The 20,803-nt window shown below is 40.6% G+C and overlaps 2 protein-coding genes across 2 annotated transcripts in view; both read left to right on the top strand.

The window, feature by feature from the left end:
• The first annotated feature begins 218 nt into the window (after nt 1-218).
• aspa (aspartoacylase) lies at nt 219-9,522 on the top strand. Its single transcript, XM_039005442.1, has 6 exons — nt 219-684; nt 4,448-4,643; nt 5,285-5,378; nt 5,556-5,663; nt 7,460-7,569; nt 7,863-9,522. Exons 1-6 carry the CDS (start codon nt 443-445, stop codon nt 8,052-8,054), a joined length of 942 nt encoding a protein of 313 aa, XP_038861370.1. The 5' UTR covers nt 219-442; the 3' UTR covers nt 8,055-9,522.
• A 6,242-nt stretch (nt 9,523-15,764) lies between these two features.
• LOC120057059 (active breakpoint cluster region-related protein-like) overlaps nt 15,765-20,803 on the top strand; it is a 244,721-nt gene continuing 239,682 nt past the window's right edge. Inside the window, exon 1 of the mRNA XM_039005441.1 lies at nt 15,765-16,816. Coding sequence (XP_038861369.1) covers nt 15,880-16,816 — 937 coding nt within the window. The 5' untranslated portion in view covers nt 15,765-15,879. The remainder of the gene's footprint in view (nt 16,817-20,803) is intronic.

Below are 20,803 nucleotides of genomic sequence, written 5' to 3'. Positions count from 1 at the left end.
GGCCTATAAAACATAACGTTCATATATAATTATGTAATATTAATTGATAATCTGGTTGCAACATAATAATTAATGTGGTTGCAACTTTAAGATTAACTGTGAAAATCATATTTATTAAATTGTAAAACCATATCACAACCAATCCATAATGGATAGCCTAGTATGTGTAGGCTGTTGTGGGAGGATCTTAACCCAACCTTCTCAAGTAATGTACAACACGACGGAGTTATGTTCGGTGGTGAGTGGTCACAGTAACTAGTCCAGCGGCGGTATTATGTAAGTGTACTACCCGAACAGCATTCATATCACAATTGGTTAAGAAACGTCAACCGTGTTTTTTATAGCCTGGCAACTTTCCGCGGCTGCTCTCCGAGTCCTCAAACTCGTGCTTTCATCTGAGGGCTTGTATCAACTGTTCAATATTCCAGCCTTCACTACCGCTATGACTTCAAGTACCAATGTCTCTTGTTTTCACGAGGCTAGAAGAGTTGCTATTTTTGGAGGCACGCACGGAAATGAAATGTCAGGCGTAACGCTTGTAAATCTGTGGATACAGAATGGAAAAGAAATCCAAAGAAAGGGAGTTGAGACGAAACCCTTCATAACGAACCCAAGAGCCGTTGAGAAATGCACTAGATATGTGGACACAGATCTTAACAGAGCGTTCACGACCGAGAATCTCAGGTAAACAGCGGGGACCTTTGACGTTGAGTCGTGTTTATCTGTCTGTCCAGTGTTATTTAGTTCTCAGTACCCAAATACACTAAAGTCTATATTGTCTAGAGACAACTCTGGAATTGCCATTTTATAGATGTTCTTATTTTTATATATATTGTGGACCCATGGTGCTAAGGATGTATGTTTATTATGGCTTATTATAAGCAATTGCCGAACAGCTTATTATGGAAATTCTGAAGTTTGTGATTTTCTTGAAAAAAAAAGTTGAACTGCTCCAATTACAGCAAAGTTACTGTATTCATGCTCACACAGACTCACAGCTGACTTTCAGCCAGCCTCTGGGCAAAACGTGAGCAGAATGTGACTGAGTTACAAATGAGCTTGGAGTTGGTCCAAGTGCATGACAGCAGAAGGATTGGACTGACAGAAGTTCATGTTTTATAATACAGCAGGCTCTTCAACAGTAGCCTATTCATTAAATTACATGTGTAATGATTTATTTTGCTTCTAACTTGGCATTATGCCCCAATGGCCAAATAGGCCTAGTTTGAAAACTTCAGTGTGTATGCATGGGAAGCAAGCACCTTCCATCTCCTTGCTATCATGATATAGGTAGGCTTGAGTCCACATTTTGAACATTCAAAATATAGTCTACATGTAGAAATAATGCTTCTCTTCGGTGTCTGTAGATGTAGTCAAATAGATTATAAACTCATTTTTCACTGGAGTATTCCATCTACTCAGCAGACAACCTCTCTAGTCACACTACCATGTTGTTGACACATCTTTTAGGCAGGCTAAGCTGATTACCTCCTTGAAGACATATTCTAATTATAGCATTTCTATTTATATCAGGCCGATGGACTGCACTCCTGATTCCAAGATACATTCCTGTAATGTTTTTGTGGTTTTATACTGGCATTTTGGTGTTTGGTGTAAGCTGGTTGGTAGGCCTATAGTTGTCTTTTAACCAATCAACCACACATTTTTCATAATCTATCTGGCATAGTTTTTCTTTTATAGTCTACTGAGGGTGGAGAATAACTGCATTTTGACAGACCTACCTGTCTCTATTGTGCTACATGATAGTCCTAACTATCCGGACATTGCTAGATATGCAGTCAAAAGGGAGTTGGGCGGGGGGAGAGAAAGAGACAAAAAATGGGTAGCACAGGTGCCATTATGCTATTGGGGCAGCTTGGAGAACATGCTGGTTCAGCATTAGAGCATTTGTTGTTTTAGAATTGTTAAAAAAGGCATAGGAGAGGAAGGAAACATTTCAGCTATCCAATGGTATTGTGAATCAATTTTGTGAGCATAGGTTGCAGCATGATAAGAATCACTGAAGATTAGCTTAGTCATTAGTTCATAAGACGTTCAGAAATGTTGTAATAATTGCTCAGAAATGCTTGCCAGATGAGACTTCCTCTGCTCTATGTTCGCTACATACTTCAGTCTGAGACTGTCATCATTGAAGGCGTTTGTGGTGACGACAAAATGAGGTGTGTTGTACAAAACAACGTCATCAGCGATTGGATCATCGATAACCAATAAGAGTATCAATGCCAATGATACATTTTCCAAATGCCGCTTTACCCACATGAGTTCTGGCTCTGACCCAACACATCGGTTTCTGGGACCAATCAGAACGGTTAGAATGTGTTTGCGTTCTAGACATCGTTGAGGAGGTAATCAGATCAATCAATCAAGTTTATTTTATATAGCCCTTCGTACATCAGCTAATATCTCGAAGTGCTGTCCAGACTCACTGCGGAGAAGAAACTAACGTCCATGGCTGTGGCGTAGTGTTTGGCTGGAGCAAGGAGTTTGGGTAGCCAGGCAACAGAACTGCAAGGCTGTGAGAATATGGTCCAAATAAATGTGCTGCTCTTGAGGGTCAGAAGAATAACATGCTTTGTGATATTTTTGTTCTCCAAAATGTTAGCTTTTGCCGACTCCCCAACAACAGGATGTTCCGGTTTTCAGGGGAAATAGAAAGAGAGCCTGTGACACTACTTCTGCTTTTGGACGTTAACAAGGCGACACTCCATCTTATCTCCTCCTCCACATTTACTGGATTGGTTCAACAGTGCAGAAGAGAACCTCCCCCCAATTTTTTTTTCTTCTCGTCAAGACCAGTATGTAGGGGATCTAGTTTCAGGCGTTTCTTTTACGCCTGCTACATTAGTTAACCAAAATTCAGAAACGTACCATTTGAATGTGAGCATGAATATGCATGACCCTGATCATACTTCTGTACTCTTAAAGGGATAGCGCAGTTAAAAACATGATTTTTCTGTAGAATAAAAAATATATTTCCACACTATGAGGTCGAAATAACACTCTGAAATTGTGAAAATTGTTATAATGCCCTTATGTTTGAAAAAAATGCTTTCCCATCCATCCTGTAGCAGAGTAGGCGTTTTCATTATTTGTGGGCTACAATTTACCGCTGTCTGGTGAAAGTTTTGTTGGTCTTCTTACATTAGGGTTAAAGTGTAAGTCTTATATCACCATTTGTTTATTGTAGCGGACTCCACTGTCAATCATTAACAACCTCAGTTATGGTAAGGCATGTGCTGTGTTCTGAATCACATATTTACTAGGGATAATCGGTAGCTTATAAATGGCTGTTTAGTATGTAGGCCTAGTATGTGGGGTATATAAGACCATTGTTTACTAGACAGGAGGTGAACAGTATTGTACACTGAACAAAAATATAAACGCAAGATGTAAACTGTTGTTCCCATGTTTCATGAGCTGAAATAAAAAATCCCAGACATTTTCCATACGCACAAAAAGCTTATCTCAAATTTTGTGCACAAATTTGTTTATGTCCCTGTTAGTGAGCATTTCTCCTTTGCCAAGATAATCCATCCACCTGACCGGTGTGGCATATCAAGAAGCTGATTAAATGATCATTACACAGGTGCACCTTGTGCTGGGGACAATAAAAGGCCTCTTTAAAATGTGCAGTTTTGTCACACAACACAATGCCACATATTGATCAAGTTTTAAGGGAGCGTGCAATTGGCATGCTGACTGCAGGAATGACCACCAGAGCTGTTGCCAGAGAACTGAATGTTCATGACTCTACCATAAGTTGCCTCCAACCGGCCTTACAACCGCAGACCACGTGTAACCACGCCAGCCCAGGACCTCCACATCCGGCTTCTTTACCTGCGGGATTGTCTGAGGGGGCCTTTTATTGTCCCCAGCACCTGTCAGGTGGATGAGGAGAATTTCTGTCTGTAATAAAGTCCCTTTCTGGGGAAAAACTCATTCTGATTGGCTGGCTCCCCAGTGATGCACTCCTACCCAGTCATGTGAAATCCTAGGGGCGTAATGAATTTATTTCAATTGACTGATTTCCTTATATGAACTGTAACTCAGTAAAATCTTTGAAATTGTTGCATGTTACATTTATATTTTTGTTCAGTATAGTTTATCAGTATAGTTATTACACAAATGGATTTCACATTGTTAATACAATGTTGCTCCTATAGTAATTACACTGTTTCTACACAGGTGTTAGAACTACTAAAAGTAAAGCGCGTTAGGCCAGTAACCGAAAGGTCGCTGGTTCGAATATCCGAGTCGACAAGGTGACAATCTGCCGATGTGCCCTTGAACAAGGCACTAAACCCTCATTTTCTCCAGGGGCGCCATACTACTATGTCTGACCCTGTAAAACAACACATTTCACTGCACCTATCCGGTGTGTGTGACAATAAAACAAGTGGTTAACCTGTCAGTGGTGTATCCACAGCGCCCCTAGTGGAGATGACCTGCCCTACGAGGTCCAGAGGGCCCAGCAGATCAATGAGATATTTGGACCTAAAGGAAGCCCTGAGGCCTATGATGTCATCTTCGACCTCCACAACACCACCTCCAACATGGGTTGTACGCTCATACTGGAGAGCTCCAAGGACTACTTCAACCTCCAGATGATGCATTACATCAAGGTGAACTTAGAATGTGTTTACTCCCTCTCGCTTTCTCAAATAAAACATGCTTTTTGGGCTCAGTTAGAATTTCAGGCAGTCAATTCAGGAAATAAACTAAAATTACAATTCAGTAACTGAAAAAATTGCATTTATTTTCTATAACTTCTCAATAAACTGAAAAGTAGAAGCTATTTATTTCAGAAGTTTTAACATGTCTGAAGTTTAAATTCAAATCACTTCCTGAGTTGACAGCCGTCAATTCGAATTGAGCCCAACCCTGGTCCGGGAAACCGCCGTTCTGTGTTTCCTCTTAGTGCACTTTGGATAACCTTTCTCACTCACTAACCCATTATGGGTTAGTTGTATGAATAATGAATAATTTAATTGATTGAATCATAGTGCTCTTTAATGGTACATGTGAGTTAACTAGAGGGAACCTATAGGAAGTTAGCTAATGTATAAAGAGGAGGGTTTAAACCACTTATTAAACACTGGTTTGACTATGGTCTTTTAAGTGAAAATTGGTCATACTTAGCCTTTTATTGTTATATTTCTGACTAGTGTGTTATTAGCGGCCATATTGTAATGGAAATAATGTGTTCTGTGTTGAGGTTGTGTGTTTGTTCACATGCTGAGACATCTTTAATTATGTCATGCAGAATGCCATAGCTCCAGACAGTTGTCCAGTTCTGCTGACTGAACACCCGCTACTCAAGTATTCAACTTCACGCTCTGTGGCCAAGCACCCCATCGGTGAGTGCAAATTCCAGCCTTACAAAAATTTGAGATGTTGTAGTACGTTGGGGGCATTTATTCACTTTATAATGTAATAGTAATTATTAAACGAGTCAAAAATAAACAAAATTTGTCCCTAAAGAAGACAACATATTTAAAGGATATATTTAAAGGTTTTGATGGTGTTTATTTCAGGTCTAGAGGTTGGCCCACAACCTCAGGGGGTTTTGAGGAGCAACATCTTTGAGTCTATGAGGGTGGTACTGAAACATGCCCTGGACTTCATTGAGCTCTTCAACAAAGGTTTGTAACATTTATAAAAGATAAACATTCCATAGATTTTGTACAGCACACATCAGCTGGTGGTAAATTAATATGGTTATAAGGTATTAAAAACAAAATACCTAAGGGGTAGTTTGAATGTCCCACTGTCACGTTGTATAAAGGATTGGAGACAGGCGCAGGAATACATAATAGGGGGTTTAATACTCCACCCAAAAATACAACATGCCATGAAAGGCACGGGGACGAAGCCCAAAACACATAAACACAGGGATGTAACCCAAACAAAAGAGCGAGGTTGAACATCTAATAAAAACAAGGGACGAGACCCGTAATAACGAGTACACAATACACGCAGCACGAAAGCCAAAACAACAAAGCACAGGTACTCACAAGACCAACAGACATGGGAACATTAACCCACAAGACAATGGTAAACAGAGGGCACATATATACAATTACTAATCAGGGGAAATGGGAACCAGGTGTGCGTAATGAAACAGTTCAATGACGCCTAGAGGCCGGTGATGTAGACGTCCAGAACTGGTGCACGGAATGAGCAGCAGTACCAGGGGAATCCGTGACACCAAAGAAAACAATTGTTGTAAGAGAAAGCTTTTTGCACAATATATTGGTCTCTACTCTACCAATACTTTAATAATAAAACAGAAATACACATCTAACATCAACAACATAAACTTTTTTCTTAGAGAGATGTCTAATAGGCTAAGTCGTTTTGTATCTCTTTTTGTTTTGTATAAAAGCCTTCTCTGCTCCCCCTTCAGCCTATCTGGCATTATCAGCATCACTGTAATGACTCAGTTTTTGTGACATTGCTCATGGGTGAGCAAGTCGTGTTCTCCTTACATGAAAACCTTTTTTAAGTAATCCTTCCACTTCAACTATTTCATAAGATCCCCTTCCAGTTCCTTCAGACAGACAGTGTTTGCCTCTTTGAGGTATCATGTAACTTGTACAGATGTAAGATCTTAATTTGACCAGTTTTTCAAAGCAAAACATAATTCTGTAGCAACAGGAAATGTGAATTATTGTGTGGATTATAATTAAAGGACATTTTTGTAGGGGTTAATACATTTTTAGTTAGGGAAAATGTCCTGCAACAACAGTGATCAAATTAAGATCATACATCTGTATATAGCTGTAAAATATGTAAAAGTATGCTTGACAACTAATGGAAATATGAATGGGGGAAAAAGCTGCATGATACCTCAAAACTGCAACCACTGTAACAAGCTTTCCTCCACATTTTCTGTAAACAAGCAGTAGTTCCCAAGAGTGAATTGAAGTTTGAAGTCTGCATGTTCGTTCCCCTCACTAGGCCCGCTAGGCTGCTGAATGGCATACTTGTTGGAAGTTGGTTAGTTTCCATGTGATTAGGAGCCAGCAGGGTTTTGTAATCTGGTGTCCAGGGGCCTGGCTCTAGGGTCCACAGTGGGGGCCTGATGAATGCTGTGTGCCTTGGTGCTGAGTTGTGTTTTCTGCTCTGAGAAATTAAACTGTGTGTGAGATCCTCCAAAACAACAGTTGGAACTACGGGCTATTTTGTACATGATTGGGGATTAATCAATGAGGGAAGAAAAAGTCATGCACACAATCATAGTCAAACTTATTTACAAAATAACACAAATACATACTGTACATAGGCTACATTATTATTGATATTTCTCATAACTGTTGAGGATTATTTTATTTGTGTGCAAGGAAACTACTTCAGTGCTATTTGTTTTGTCCTTTACTTTATTTTGCATGCACAGTAACAAGTGAGGACGATGTGGTGTGTTGTTTGTATTCTGTAGGCTTGGAGTTTCCCCCCTGTACAGTGGATGTGTTCAGAGTTTCAGAGAAGATGGACTACCCCAGAGACACCAATGGCAACATCATTGCCATGGTGCACCCCAATCTACAGGTACAAAACCGGGCTATTAAATGCTATGATACTTTTAAATGTCTATTGTTATTTGCTTATTCTAACTTTTTGTTCCTTTCAGTTACGTCTGTTTTTGGCCTAATGTCTTGGGTAACAAATATTTATTTAGTAGTGAATTTCAATAGCCTGTGATGGTGTATCCAAGGACAGTCAGAATCCCAGGCTGTTTTCTTTAACTGTGGGGATGCAGTAGTTTGTTACTTTTCTTCAAAAAAGCAGAACTCTAACTCTTGAGCTTTGAATTTCCTTGTTGTTGTTCATTCCTCCTTTAGGACTGTGACTGGGAGCCGTTGAACCCTGGTGACCCTATGTTCCAAACGTTTGACGGGACAACCATCCGCTACGAAGGTGCTGGCACCGTCTATCCCACTTTTATTAACGAAGCTGCTTATTATGAGAAGCAGCAGGCGTTCGTAACTACCAGACGAGAGACCTTAGCAGCTGGTGCCATCAAAAAAACATAGGACAAAGTTAGTGTATAGTTTACTTCAGTTTGTTGAATATTCTATATTCTTTACAGTTAATCTTTATTATATTAGATCTATATACAATATTCTTTATAGTTTTCCCAATGACACCACTTAAAAAGAACATCATATCTTTCACATTGATAATTAGAGAGTAATGTTTTATACTCTGTACTTTTTTAGATGTCATATTGATATGTTGTTCTAAGATCAACTAACTATGCAAAGTACAGTCACTGTGACTAGAGGCACTGCTAGGTTTTTAATGAAGCTGTGAACTTTTTCTATCCTAAGAATTGTTGTGATGAATACATTTTCTGTTATTCTTAAATAGATTTTATTAAGCAAACTTAAAGTTTTGTGAAGTGAAAGTAAGCATATCTATGACAAATACAAAGTACCGCAATCCCAAGAAGAACCACAACACTTAAGCACTGTTCTTAATACTGTATTCTATATAACCGCTCAGGAAGTTGGGCAATTTTATATTATATCAAAAGGATAACCTACAACCTGAGAATCTTTATGGTGTATCTATTATACTTATAATCAAGTTGTTACAATCAATAAGCTAGTGAGCTTGGCCTTAAAATACAATAACAGAACCTCTTGATGCTACCTAACCTCTCTACAGATGTCGGATCTTAATTTGAGGACTCTTTTGTTGCTGAGAATGTTCCTGCACAGCAGAAAATGCAAACTTGTAGTGTATTTGAGTTTTTAAAATGCTTATAAAGTTTGTAATTTCCACTGAAAAATTTCAGACTTTATTTGCCCTAACGAAAAATATATCAACTCCAACAAAAATGTCCATTAGTTATAATCCACATAATAATTCACATTTCCTGCTACTGCAGGATTAAATTAAGATCCTACATATGTATACAATCAATGCCACCTAACCTTTCTACAATGGTCACTATTATGGTGCTGCTACTATTGTCCTACTATTGCCTTAAAATAAGTGATTTCTATGATAATTGCATGACATTTGTGAGGGAAAGTTTCATTTGTATCTTAGATGTGGAATAAATACAGATGCTATTTTGATACAAAGTTGGATATGTAAAGAGGATTTATTTTCATGTGACGAGGTGTGATATGTTTCAAAAGTCAATTTACATGTGTTTGGTGTCAGAAGGTAGAAAATAGTTGATGGTGGTATTATTGTTATTTTGATGTACTGTAAGTGGGTTTTAATGTGTGATGTCAATTTCGAAAATAACATATGAGTGGACATGTGAAATCTGTTCAAAATATACTGTATGTATATTGTGCAATAATTTCCTTTCCAATAATGTCCTACGCATTTGTTGTTTGTTGAAATGTTATATAGTTATAGCAATAGTGATCTGATTTAAAGATTTCATTCCAATCCCTCAGAACAGTTCAATTGTGGTATATGCCATGCCTTTTTTGTAAAAGTGACATAATCAATAAATATGTCATTTGCATTATACCATCAGTAAATTGATCATAGTGGCTTTTATCATACAATTTTGAAAAAATGAAGAAGAAAGTTGTACATGCACTCTTATATCTTCTGATTATTGGAATCAAAAACAAACAGAGATAGATATACAGTATGTATGTACAGTGTTTGTTTTCAGAATGTGCCATCTCTGCAATGTCATTATGCTATACGAACACAAGAGAGCAGCACAGCTCTATTTTTAAATTTTAAATTTTAGTTCACCTTTATTTAACCAGGTAGGCCAGTTGAGAACAAGTTCTCATTTACAACTGCGACCTGGCCAAGATAAAGCAAAGCAGTGCGACACAAACAACAACACAGAGTTACACATGGAATAAACAAGCGTACAGTCAATAACACAATAGAAAAGTTGATATACAGTGTGTGCAAATGAGGTAAGATAAGGGAGGTAAGGCAATAAATAGGCCATGGTGGCAAAATAATTACAATATAGCAATTCAACACTGGAGTGATAGATGTGCAGAAGATGAATGTGCAAGTAGAGATACTGGGGTGCAAAGGAGCAAAAAATAAATAACAATATGGGAATGAGGTGCTATTTACAGATGGGCTATGTACAGGTGCAGTGATCTGTGAGCTGCTCTGACAGCTGGTGCTTAAAGTTAGACAGGGAGATATGAGTCTCCAGCTTCAGTGATTTTTTGCAATTTGTTCCAGTCATTGGCAGCAGAGAACTGGAAGGAAAGGTGGCCAAAGGGGGAATTGGCTTTGGGGGTGACCAGTGAACTATACCTGCTGGAGCGTGCTACGGGTGAGTGCTGCTATGGTGACCAGTGAACTGAGATAAGGCGGGTCTTTACCTAGCAAAGACTTATAGATGACCTGGAGCCAGTGGGTTTGGCGATGAATATGAAGCGAGGGCCAGCCAACGAGAGCGTACAGGTCGCAGTGGTGGGTAGTATATGGGGCTTTGGTGACAAAACGGATGGCACTGTGATTGACTGCATCCAATTTGCTGAGTAGAGTGTTAGAGGCTATTTTGTAAATGACATCGCTGAAGTCAAGGATCGGTAGGATAGTCAGTTTTACGAGGGTATGTTTGGCAGCATGAGTGAAGGATGCTTTGTTGCAAAATAGGAAGCCTATTCTAGATTTAATTTTGGTTGGAGATGCTTAATGTGAGTCTGGAAGGAGAGTTTACAATCTAACCAGACACCTAGGTATTTGTAGTTGTCCACATATTCTAAGTCAGAACCGTCCTGAGTAGTGATGTTGTCAGCGATCGGTTGAAGAGCATGCATTTAGTTTTACTTGCATTTAAGAGCAGTTGGAGGCCACGGCAGGAGAGTTGTATGGCATTGAAGCTCGTCTGGAGGTTAGTTAACACAGTGTCCAAAGAAGGGCCAGAATTATACAGAATGGTGTTGTCTGCGTTGAGGTGGATCAGAGAATCACCAGCAGCAAGAGCGACATCATTGATGTATACAGAGAAAAGAGTCGGCCTGAGAATTGAACCCTGTGGCACCCCCATAGAGACTGCCAGAGGTCCGTACAACAGGCCCTCCGATTTGACACACTGAACTCTGTCTGAGAAGTAGTTGGTGAACCAGGCGAGGCAGTCATTTGAGAAGCCAAGGCTGTTGAGTCTGCCGATAAGAATGTGGTGATTGACAGAGTCGAAAGCCCTGGCCAGGTCGATGAATACAGCTGCACAGTATTGTCTCTTATCGATGTCGGTTATGATATCGTTTAGGACCTTGAGCGTGGCTGAGGTGCACCCATGACCAGCTCGGAAACTAGAAGGTACGGTGGGATTCGAAAATGGTCGGTGATCTGTTTGTTAACTTGGCTTTCGAAGACCTTAGAAAAGCAGGGCAACATAGATATAGGTCTGTAACAGTTTGGGTCTAGAGTGTCTCCCCCTTTGAAGAGGGGGAAGACCGCGGCACCTTTCGAATCTTTGGGGTTCTCAGACAATACGAAAAAGAGGTTGAACAGGCTAGTAATAGGGGTTGCAACCATTGCGGCAGATAATTTTAGAAAGAGAGGGTCCAGATTGTCTAGCCCGGCTGATTTGTAAGGGTCCAGATTTTGCAGCTCATTCAGAACATCGGCTATCTGGATTTGGGTGAAGGAGAAATGGGGGAGGCTTGGGCAAGTTGCTGTGGGGGGTACAGGGCTGTTGACCGGGGTAGGGGTAACCAGGTGGAAAGAATGGCCAGCCGTAGAAAAATGCTTATGAAATTCTCAATTATCGTGGATTTATCGGTGGTGACAGTGTTTCTTAGCCTCAGTACAGTGGGCAGCTGGGAGGAGGTGCTCTTATTCTCCATGGACTTTACAGTGTCCCAGAACTTTTTAAAGTTTGTGCTACATGATGCAAATTTCTGTTTGAAAAAGCTAGCCTTTGCTTTCCTAACTGTCTGTGTATATTGGTTCCTAACTTCCCTGAAAAGTTGCATATCGCGGAGGCTATTCGATGCTAATGCAGTACGCCACAGGATGTTTTTATGCTGGTCAAGGGCAGTCAGGTCTGGAGTGAACCAAGGACTATATATTTTCCTGGTTCTACATTTTTTGAATGGGGCATGCTTATTTAAGATGGTGAGGAAAGCACTTTTAAAGAATAACCAGGCATCCTCTACTGACGGAATGAGGTCAATATTCTTCCAGGATGGCAACGGTGAGAGACCTGTTTCTGGAAAGTTGTATTTTTAAATTAGAAGCTCAAATTGTTTGGGCACAGGCCTGGATAGTAAGACAGAACTCTGCAGGCTATCTCTGCAGTAGATTGGAACTCCGCCCCCTTTGGCAGTTCTATCTTGTCGGAAAATGTTATAGTTAGGGATGGAAATTTCAGGATTTTTGGTGGCCTTCCTAAGCCAGGATTCAGACACGGCAAGGACATCCGGTTTGGCAGAGTGTGCTAAAGCAGTGAATAAAACAAACTTAGGGAGGAGGCTTCTAATGTTAACATGCATGAAACCAAGGCTTTTACGGTTACAGAAGTCAACAAATGAGAGCGCCTGGGGAATGGGAGTGGAGCTAGGCACTGCAGGGCCTGGATTAACCTCTACATCTCCAGAGGAACAGAGGAGGAGTAGGATAAGGGTACGGCTAAAGGCTATAAGAAATGGTCGTCTAGTGCGTTCTGAACAGAGAGTAAAAGGAGCAGGTTTCTGGGCACGGAAGAATAGATTCAAGGCATAATGTACAGACAAGGGTATGGTAGGATGTGAATACAGTGGAGGTAGACCTAGGCATTGAGTGATGATGAGAGAGGTATTGTCTCTAGGTTAACAAACCACTGTTACGTTGACATCATTGCAATAATAAAGGCCTCTTGGTCTTGTGGTCAATAGATCATCTAATTAATTGTACATTTTTCAACCACTGGATTCTAACAAATTAGTCTAATACTAAATGACTTTCATAAGTTAGAACTGTAGCCTTCAATGTGTCACTTTAACTGAGCTCAACAAGCAGGAAGTCTCTCCAGTTCATAGATAAGAGCTTTAACTTCCCTGCATATCTGATTGCTGTATTTCTACATACCAGCAGTAGTAACAGAAAGTTCCCATATTTCCTGTAAAGTTACCTCACCCGACACCAGGCAGCACTCTGATTTGTCTAATTGTCTCCCTATTTAAAGTTACGGTCACTCCTACCCTTTTCATTATTATGGTAATCCAACCAAACTCTCAAACTATTGATTGGTGATCTATGATTCCCACAGGCAAAATAAATATTTTAGGATCATTCTTTTTCAGTTCTGGACACTCAAATCCACCTGCTGGTTATGTATCCCCCCTCCTCTCTCATGAGTGATATAATTGTTCTGGTTTTTATTGAATAGCATTACAGCTCAGATTTACTGGAAATGTATGTCTTGGCTGGTGTTCAAGTGTTTAGTTGGGTGGATGCAGCCATGTGTATCAGATTTGAGATAATCTAATCAAGTTTTGGGGTACTCTTCTTGAAAGAAGACATTTTTCATATCGCAAGATAAACATTCTTGGACTGTGTAAGTCTGTGATATGTCTTTGTGATACATTTATTTTCATAAATAATATGATTTGATAAACCAGTAAGCAATGGTAAAACATTGCACATTCAGCAATGTGCCATGATTTCTCATTTGCATAAAATGTCATAAGATAAACAAAGCACAATTGCATAACATTTGCATGTAGGCAACCAACACTCAGGTGACATATAGTAGAAAAACTGGTTGATATGTGTTCAGTGCATGCTGTCCTGTTCCTATGTGTGTGTGCTTGCGAGCGCACTTGTGTATGTGTGACCGTAATGCCTGCTGTTGTGCTGGCTGTTTCCTTCTAGTCCTGATACTGACTTTTCTAATAAACATATCGCACTCAGAGCCTCTTCCTCTGTATAATGTCAAACATCTCCATCCACCAATCAGACAAAAAGGACTGGATTGTCATAAAAATACAGCAAACAACAGCTTCCAGTTTCTCTGTGTTTTACAGTAGAGTATAACTGTATATTTTCATGAAACTCATTTCTATCATTTGATAATAATAAATGGTGTACTAGCCTACAGCAGTAGACTAGAGCGCCCTATCTCTAGGCCTATAGAATGAAAGCAACCTACCCCAATGGATTGTATGAGCATGTGTATCAGTAGTGTAGCATTTCGCAGGTCAGCAGGGAGAGACTAGTCGAGGCCTGGTGACAGACGGAGTCTACATCATGCAGCAATGGCTCCCTCTGCTGGACGTGCCAGGTCTCAACGGGCTCGCTGGCCAGGACTAATTGGGGCTGATTGTGGTTGGTGAGTAATCAAGTGTATGATTGCTCACCTGCTGGATGTGTCCCATAAAGCTGCCAAAAGGTGCAGCACACGGGGGTGGGGACTGGGGAAGAGAGGTTACACCCGTATAGTTGTGCGCAGTACCAGCGATAACGGAGGGAGCTTGGTTTTGTTCCCCACAGGATACAGCAAGACTCCGGAGCCCACAAGATGGTATCCCGGAGGAGGTCTCATAGTGGAGACCTATTATTTATTTAAATTTTTTATGATTTAAATTAACACCCTTAAACTAATACAAGTCTGTCTGTTTTGTGTAAACGTCTTGACCAAACCTCCTGGTCTGCCACAGTAGACACATAGTTCTTAACCATTCTGTCATAGCTGTCCCTGCAGCCAATACAGCTCGGCCTGGACATCATGATACGCATATAAAATGTGTACTGGGCCTCCTAATGGTGTTGATAGCAATGGAATGTGCCTTAAAACAGAAAAAGACATTCCTCTATTATATGGACTGGCGACATGTATGATTAACACAAGAACCAATGTAAATGTTAACATAAGATAATATTATACACTCTCTGAAGCAGACACATGAGAACATTATTCATTAATATAATCTAACAAATCATAGATCCTATTCTAAAATATAATTATGTAAGATTATAAATTCACATCAACAGGGGTTTTCCTATTGTCAGAATAGGTCATTCATGCTTGAATGTTCAAAGCTTGAATGTTCAAAGCTTGAATGTTCAAAGCTTGAATGTTCAAAGCTTGAATGTTCAAAGCTTGAATGTTCAAAGCTTGAACAATCATGTCATTCGTGCTTGAACAATCTGCTACATTCCATGAGGGAGTTCTATTAACCTGAGCCGCGGTGCATCATTCTCGGTGACGTGAACGGGAAGGAAGGAGCCCATCCTAAAAAAAAAAAAAAACAGTAATCTTCTGCTCTGCTCCGTGATGTTGTCAACAAGGCAGCATGGTGCAACGTCCAGAAACGTAACATCTATTTTCCATAAAATAAATGTTCGAATTTTCTAAATAATTTTAATTGGGAAGACAGGTAACGCGTTTTTATCAAAAGCAATCACTTTTGCATGTGACAACACCATACATAGCTGGAAAACTTCCCTAGTTTAAATAAAGGTTAAATAACAAAAATAAAAACACCGAATCATTCTCATTACTCCACGTGCTTAAACTAGCCTAGGCTGCGTCACTTTTGTTTTGATCCGACTTCGCAGTGGGCTTTGAACCGGGCTCCAAGATCACAACCGGGAGGCAGCCCTGTGCCAAAACGAACGCAATCACATTTTATCCGGGTTAAACTCCTTCCAGCGGGTTAACTTGGGCCAGATCGAATCCCCTCATTCCAAAAAGGAACGCCCCAACAACATCACTTTGACTGTTGCATTTAATTGGTGTACGTCACAACTTATCTGAATACCGGAAGCCAAAAGTTTTTTTTATCTGGGTAAAGGAACACTGTTCCATCATATGCCTGCGTGGGAGATGTAACAAGTGTGTGTAGTGCACCACCAGTACGACGAAGTGTCAAGTTTGGAATGAGTTTGTAGGATTTTTTGCAGAGGGAAAGGTTCCACATGCGATTGAAACAACATTATAAACAGTATAATTTCCTCAAGGGTGATTACATCGAATCGCTGATCTTCGCAGGGGAGATAATGTGGGAGCAAGATGAATTCGAAAAACATTGGAAGAATGAATTTCCTGACGGAGAAGCACCTAAAATGGATTTAACCTCGGTGGAAGATGTCGAGACAGAGCTGGAGAAATGTAAATCGAATCTCAAAACACTGCAGCAGGCGCTGTTGGAGGAGAAATTCAAGGTGATATATTTCCAGACCACCATCGCTCGACAGAAGAAAAGTTATGACAAGGTGATGTGGGAAGACGGTAAAGACGAAAACTTGAATATTGAACCTTTATTATCAAGGACAGAAACGGAAAGAAAATCGCTGAGGACAAAAGAAAAGCTAGACAGGGAACGTATGAAAGTTCTTGGTAATGGAAGCATGAAACTGCAGACGCCAGGCAGCAAAGGCACCAAACCAGAGCCGCCGATCAGGATCAGTAGCAGGACAGGTAAACCTATACCCCCCGCGCCCCCGCGCATGTCCAGCTTCCAGAAACAAGTGAATACGATCTCATCAGAGCTCTCTCAAGCGGATGGAAACTGCATCGGCCGCATAGGGAAATTGAATTCCGTGACCGACAGCAACAGCAGAGAGGCCAGTGACCACGAATACGAGGATGCGGAGCTCAATGAGAATTTCGTAAAGGGCAACCTGGTGACCCCAAAAATTTCCGTCAGAGAGAGCCAGAGGTCGAACACCCACCGGGACTCCCTGCGCCCGTTGCGCCACAGCAGGGACTTCGACTCCAGTGATGATGGGAGGTTGTCTCCTTCCTGCATTCCTGCGCCCTTCAGGGCATCCCGTACCGGTGGGTCCGGGCACAGCACTCCAGACAGACGCAGTGATGGCAACTTGAGTTCCGACCGTGAAGACTCCTCTTCAGGTAAGATATCTATTTGTTTGGCCACATCAGTTGAGGTTTACACAGCCCTTTATCATGCATGTAAACCCGGAAAGAGCTATTTGTAAAGTCATTGTTTAATGGCATGGGCACCAATAAGACAATGCTGAGAGAATGCTATCGATGTATTGCACTGTATGGCAGCAACATTGTAAGAGAAAGAGATCGTGGCTGTGTAGTATTGAAAAAGGTGTTAAATACTTGACATCAGGTTCCACAATGGCAGGTTAAACCATATTCAAAGTTGTTTTGAGTAGTTAATAACTTGACAGTTCACACATGACTAGGTGAGAGGAAGGAAAAGGTCCTGGAAACATTTGACACTCATTTTGTGACATCACTCTGCCGTCATCTGTGTCATGTGCATCACAGAACTATATAGATACATATGTATTTAGGGAAATATGTAGGTGTGGGACTTGAAATGGATGAGTGGTTCATTAGGGGCAGTGGAGAGAGCAGCGCTTCCTCCTCATGCTAATGACCTAGTGCCATAGCGATGACAATCTAAATGCCTGTGACACAATCCAGTCTGGCACTCAGACAACATCAGCACTTAGCCTCTGGAAGTCTGGGTGCTGAGGGAATTGTTATAACCGATATAGCGGTCTGTAGCGCGGGCAAAAACATATTTGTTAGAACATTTACTTTTTTCACAAAAGTAGTAAACTGGGTCATTACTAGTCCTGTGTTATCTGTAGCGAGGGCTACATTGTTAGGGAGGAGAGACATGTATCTTGTCAGTATATCCATAATCTTTGCTCCAGCTAAACTTGACGAGGACAGTAGGTCTAACTACTTACAAAAAGCATGTTTTTAAAAAATGGAAATGTTAGGTGCAGTGAAATGTGGTGTTCTGATGATGGTCTACTAAAGTAAGTAAATTACAGTATGACATTGAACCCAAACCGACTGCGCACGTGCGCCATCGTGCATAAATGTATTTTGTCCCCCCCACACCAAACGCGATCACGACACGCAGGTTAAAATATCAAAACAAACGCTGAACCAATTATATTAATTTGGGGACCGGTCGAAAAGCATTAAACATTTATGGCAATTTAGCTCGCTCGCTTGCTTGCACTTGCTAGCTAATTTGTCCTGTTTAGCTAGCTTGCTGTTGCTAGCTAATTTGTCCTGGGATATAAACATTGAGTTGTTATTTTACCTGAAATGCACAAGGTCCTCTACTCCACCAATTAATCCACACATAAAACGGTCAACTGAATTGTTTCTAGTCATTTCTCCTCCTTCCAGGCCTTTTCTCCTGACCTATAAATTAGGTGCATTACCGCCACTGAGCTCGTTCGTCTTTCAGTCACCCACGTGTGTATAACCAATGAGGAGATGGCTGTGAAGGAAAACTATAGTTGCACGTCCCTGATCACTCTATTGAAGCATAAAATACTTACTTTCAAGATGCTATTTACAAAGTAAACTTGACTGGCTGCGCGCGTGCGCTATCATGCATACATTTATTTTGTCCCCCTACACCAAACGCGATCACGACACGCAGTTTAAAATATCAAAACAAACTCTGAACCAATGACATTAATTTGGGGACAGGTCGAAAAGCATTAAACATGTATGGCAATTTAGCTAGTTAGCTTGCACTTGCTAGCTAGCTAGCTTGCTGTTGCTAGCTAATTTGTCCTGGGATATAAACATTGAGTTGTTATTTTACCTGAAATGCACAAGGTCCTCTACTCCGACAATTAATCCACACATAAAACGGCCAACCGAATCGTTTTTAGTCATCTCTCCTCCTTCCAGGCCTTTTCATCTTTGAACTTATATGGTGATTGGCATCTACACTTTTACCATGACAACCGGCAAAACATTTCGTCTTTCAATCACCCACGTGGGTATAACCAATGAGCAGATGGCATGTGGGTACCTGCTTCTATAAACCAATGAGGAGATGGGAGAGGCAGGACTTGCAGCGCGATCTGCGTCACAAATAGAACTGACTTCTATTTTAGCCCTTGGCAACGCAGACGCTCGTTGACGTGCGGGAGCAGTGTGGGTGCAATTATTGAATAATATAGATTTCTACATTTATTTTGCAACGCTCGCGCATGCGACGCATGTAGTCAGCCTGTTAGACTGAAAGATATATAAGGTAATTTCGTCAAACTTGAGGCTCTCCATGCTTATTAGTTGCTCATTCAACATATTTGCTTCTACTTCACACAATCCTGTTTTTAACAGTTTCCCTTAACTGTTTTACATTCCCTGAGATCAACCAGAAATGTTTCCTTGGCCAAATATTACCAGATCTTTATAAAAACGCCGCACGTGGTCTCGTTTCTGCATAGTCAAATTTTGCAGAGGGAAGAAGAGTTGGGTAGGTCCTCTTTGGTTCAGTCCGGAGTGCATGGAGCTTAACTCCGCCACTTCTTACAATGTTGCTCATTTAGTGAAGTTAGATCATAGCTGAATCAATGTCTTGGAAGATCACAATGATTAATTAGTATTTTACATAACCAAAATATAATGGCATAGTATAACGTTACGCTTACACCAAAAACAGAGATTTTAGGACATTTATCTCATGTGGCCAAAACTCAACAGGGGGGGGGGGTTCTGACAAATGTTTTTATTAATGTATGCTACAATGTCCTGCAGAGTAAGTCATCATTATGTCCCGCATTTGGGTATTTTAAATGTGGTCGCCCCCCCAATATTCTCTGTGGTATGTCAGTTGGTGGTAGATGCAGACCTTTTCCTTCAATGAGCTGTTGGAGTCAGTTGTGTTGTTGAGAGTGCTCAGCAGGAAACAGTTCTAGAAGAAACTTGCAAATTAGTAATTCTGAGAGCAGGTTACCTTACAAGGCCTGTCTTTGTGTACACTGAGTGAAAGACTGAGTGTGCTCCCAAAAGAAGGCATAAATGTTGGCCAGTTAGAGATAATAGTGTTTGCAAATTTGTACTGCATCTTGAGTGTACAAAACATTAGGAACACTTTCAGAACATCCTCAGAACAGCCTCAATTCGTCGGGGCATGGACTCTACAAGATGTCAAAAGTGTTCCACAGGGATGCTGGCCCATGTTGACTTCAATGTTTCCCACAGTTGTTAAGTTGGCTGGATATCCTTTGGGTGATGGACTATTCTTGATACACACAGGAAACTGTTGAGCGTGAAAAACCCAGCATTTCTTGACACTCAAACTGGTGTGCCTGGCACTTACTACCATACCCCGTTCAAAGGCACTTGCAGGGCATTCGGAAAGTTTTCAGACCCCTGGACCTTTTCCACATTTTGTTACAGCATTATTCTAAAATTGATTACATTTCCCCCCTCATTAATCTACACACTATCCCATAATGACAAGGCAAAAACAGGTTTTTATAAAAAAATATGCACAATTATTTAATTTTTTTTAAATAAAGAAAATATCACATTTACATACAGTACCAGTCAAAAGTTTGGACACCTACTTATTCAAGGATTTTTCATTATTTTCACTCTTTTCTACATTTTAGAAGACATCAAAACTATGAAATAACACACATGGAATCATGTAGGACCAAAAAAAGTTTGGGCTGCAATCTGAGGTGCAGTTAATTGCAGATTCCTGAGGCTGATAACTCTAATGAACTTCTCCTCTGCAGCAGAGGTAACTCTGGGTCTTCCTTTCCTGTGGCGGTCCTCATGAGAGCCAGTTTCATCATAGTGCTTGATAGAATTTTGTGACTGCACTTGAAGAAACATTCAAAGTTCTTGAAATGTTCCTGATGGACTGTTGTTTCTCTTTGCTTATTTGCGCTGTTCTTGCATAATACGGATTTGGTCTTTTACCAAATAGGGTTATCTTCTGTATACCACCCCTACCTTGTCACAACACAACTGATTGTCTCAAACGCATTAAGAAGGAAAGGAATTCCACAAATACAATTTTAACAGGGCACACCTGTTAATTGAAATGCATTCCAGGTGACTACCTCATGAAGCTGCTTGAGAGAA

Source organism: Salvelinus namaycush, chromosome 12, assembly GCF_016432855.1.
Source record: "Salvelinus namaycush isolate Seneca chromosome 12, SaNama_1.0, whole genome shotgun sequence".
Classification (NCBI taxonomy): Eukaryota; Metazoa; Chordata; class Actinopteri; order Salmoniformes; family Salmonidae; genus Salvelinus; species Salvelinus namaycush.
Note: the sequence above shows the minus strand (reverse complement) of the source record. Positions and strands in the feature narration are given on the sequence as shown.

Excerpts from the sequence above, each read along its gene's own strand:
- aspa (XM_039005442.1), top strand. The coding sequence starts at position 443 with ATGACTTCAAGTACCAATGTCTCTTGTTTTCACGAGGCTAGAAGAGTT. Across the intron at positions 4,644-5,284 it reads AGATGATGCATTACATCAAG|AATGCCATAGCTCCAGACAG; the intron begins GTGAACTTAGAA and ends TATGTCATGCAG. Across the intron at positions 7,570-7,862 it reads TGGTGCACCCCAATCTACAG|GACTGTGACTGGGAGCCGTT; the intron begins GTACAAAACCGG and ends TTCCTCCTTTAG.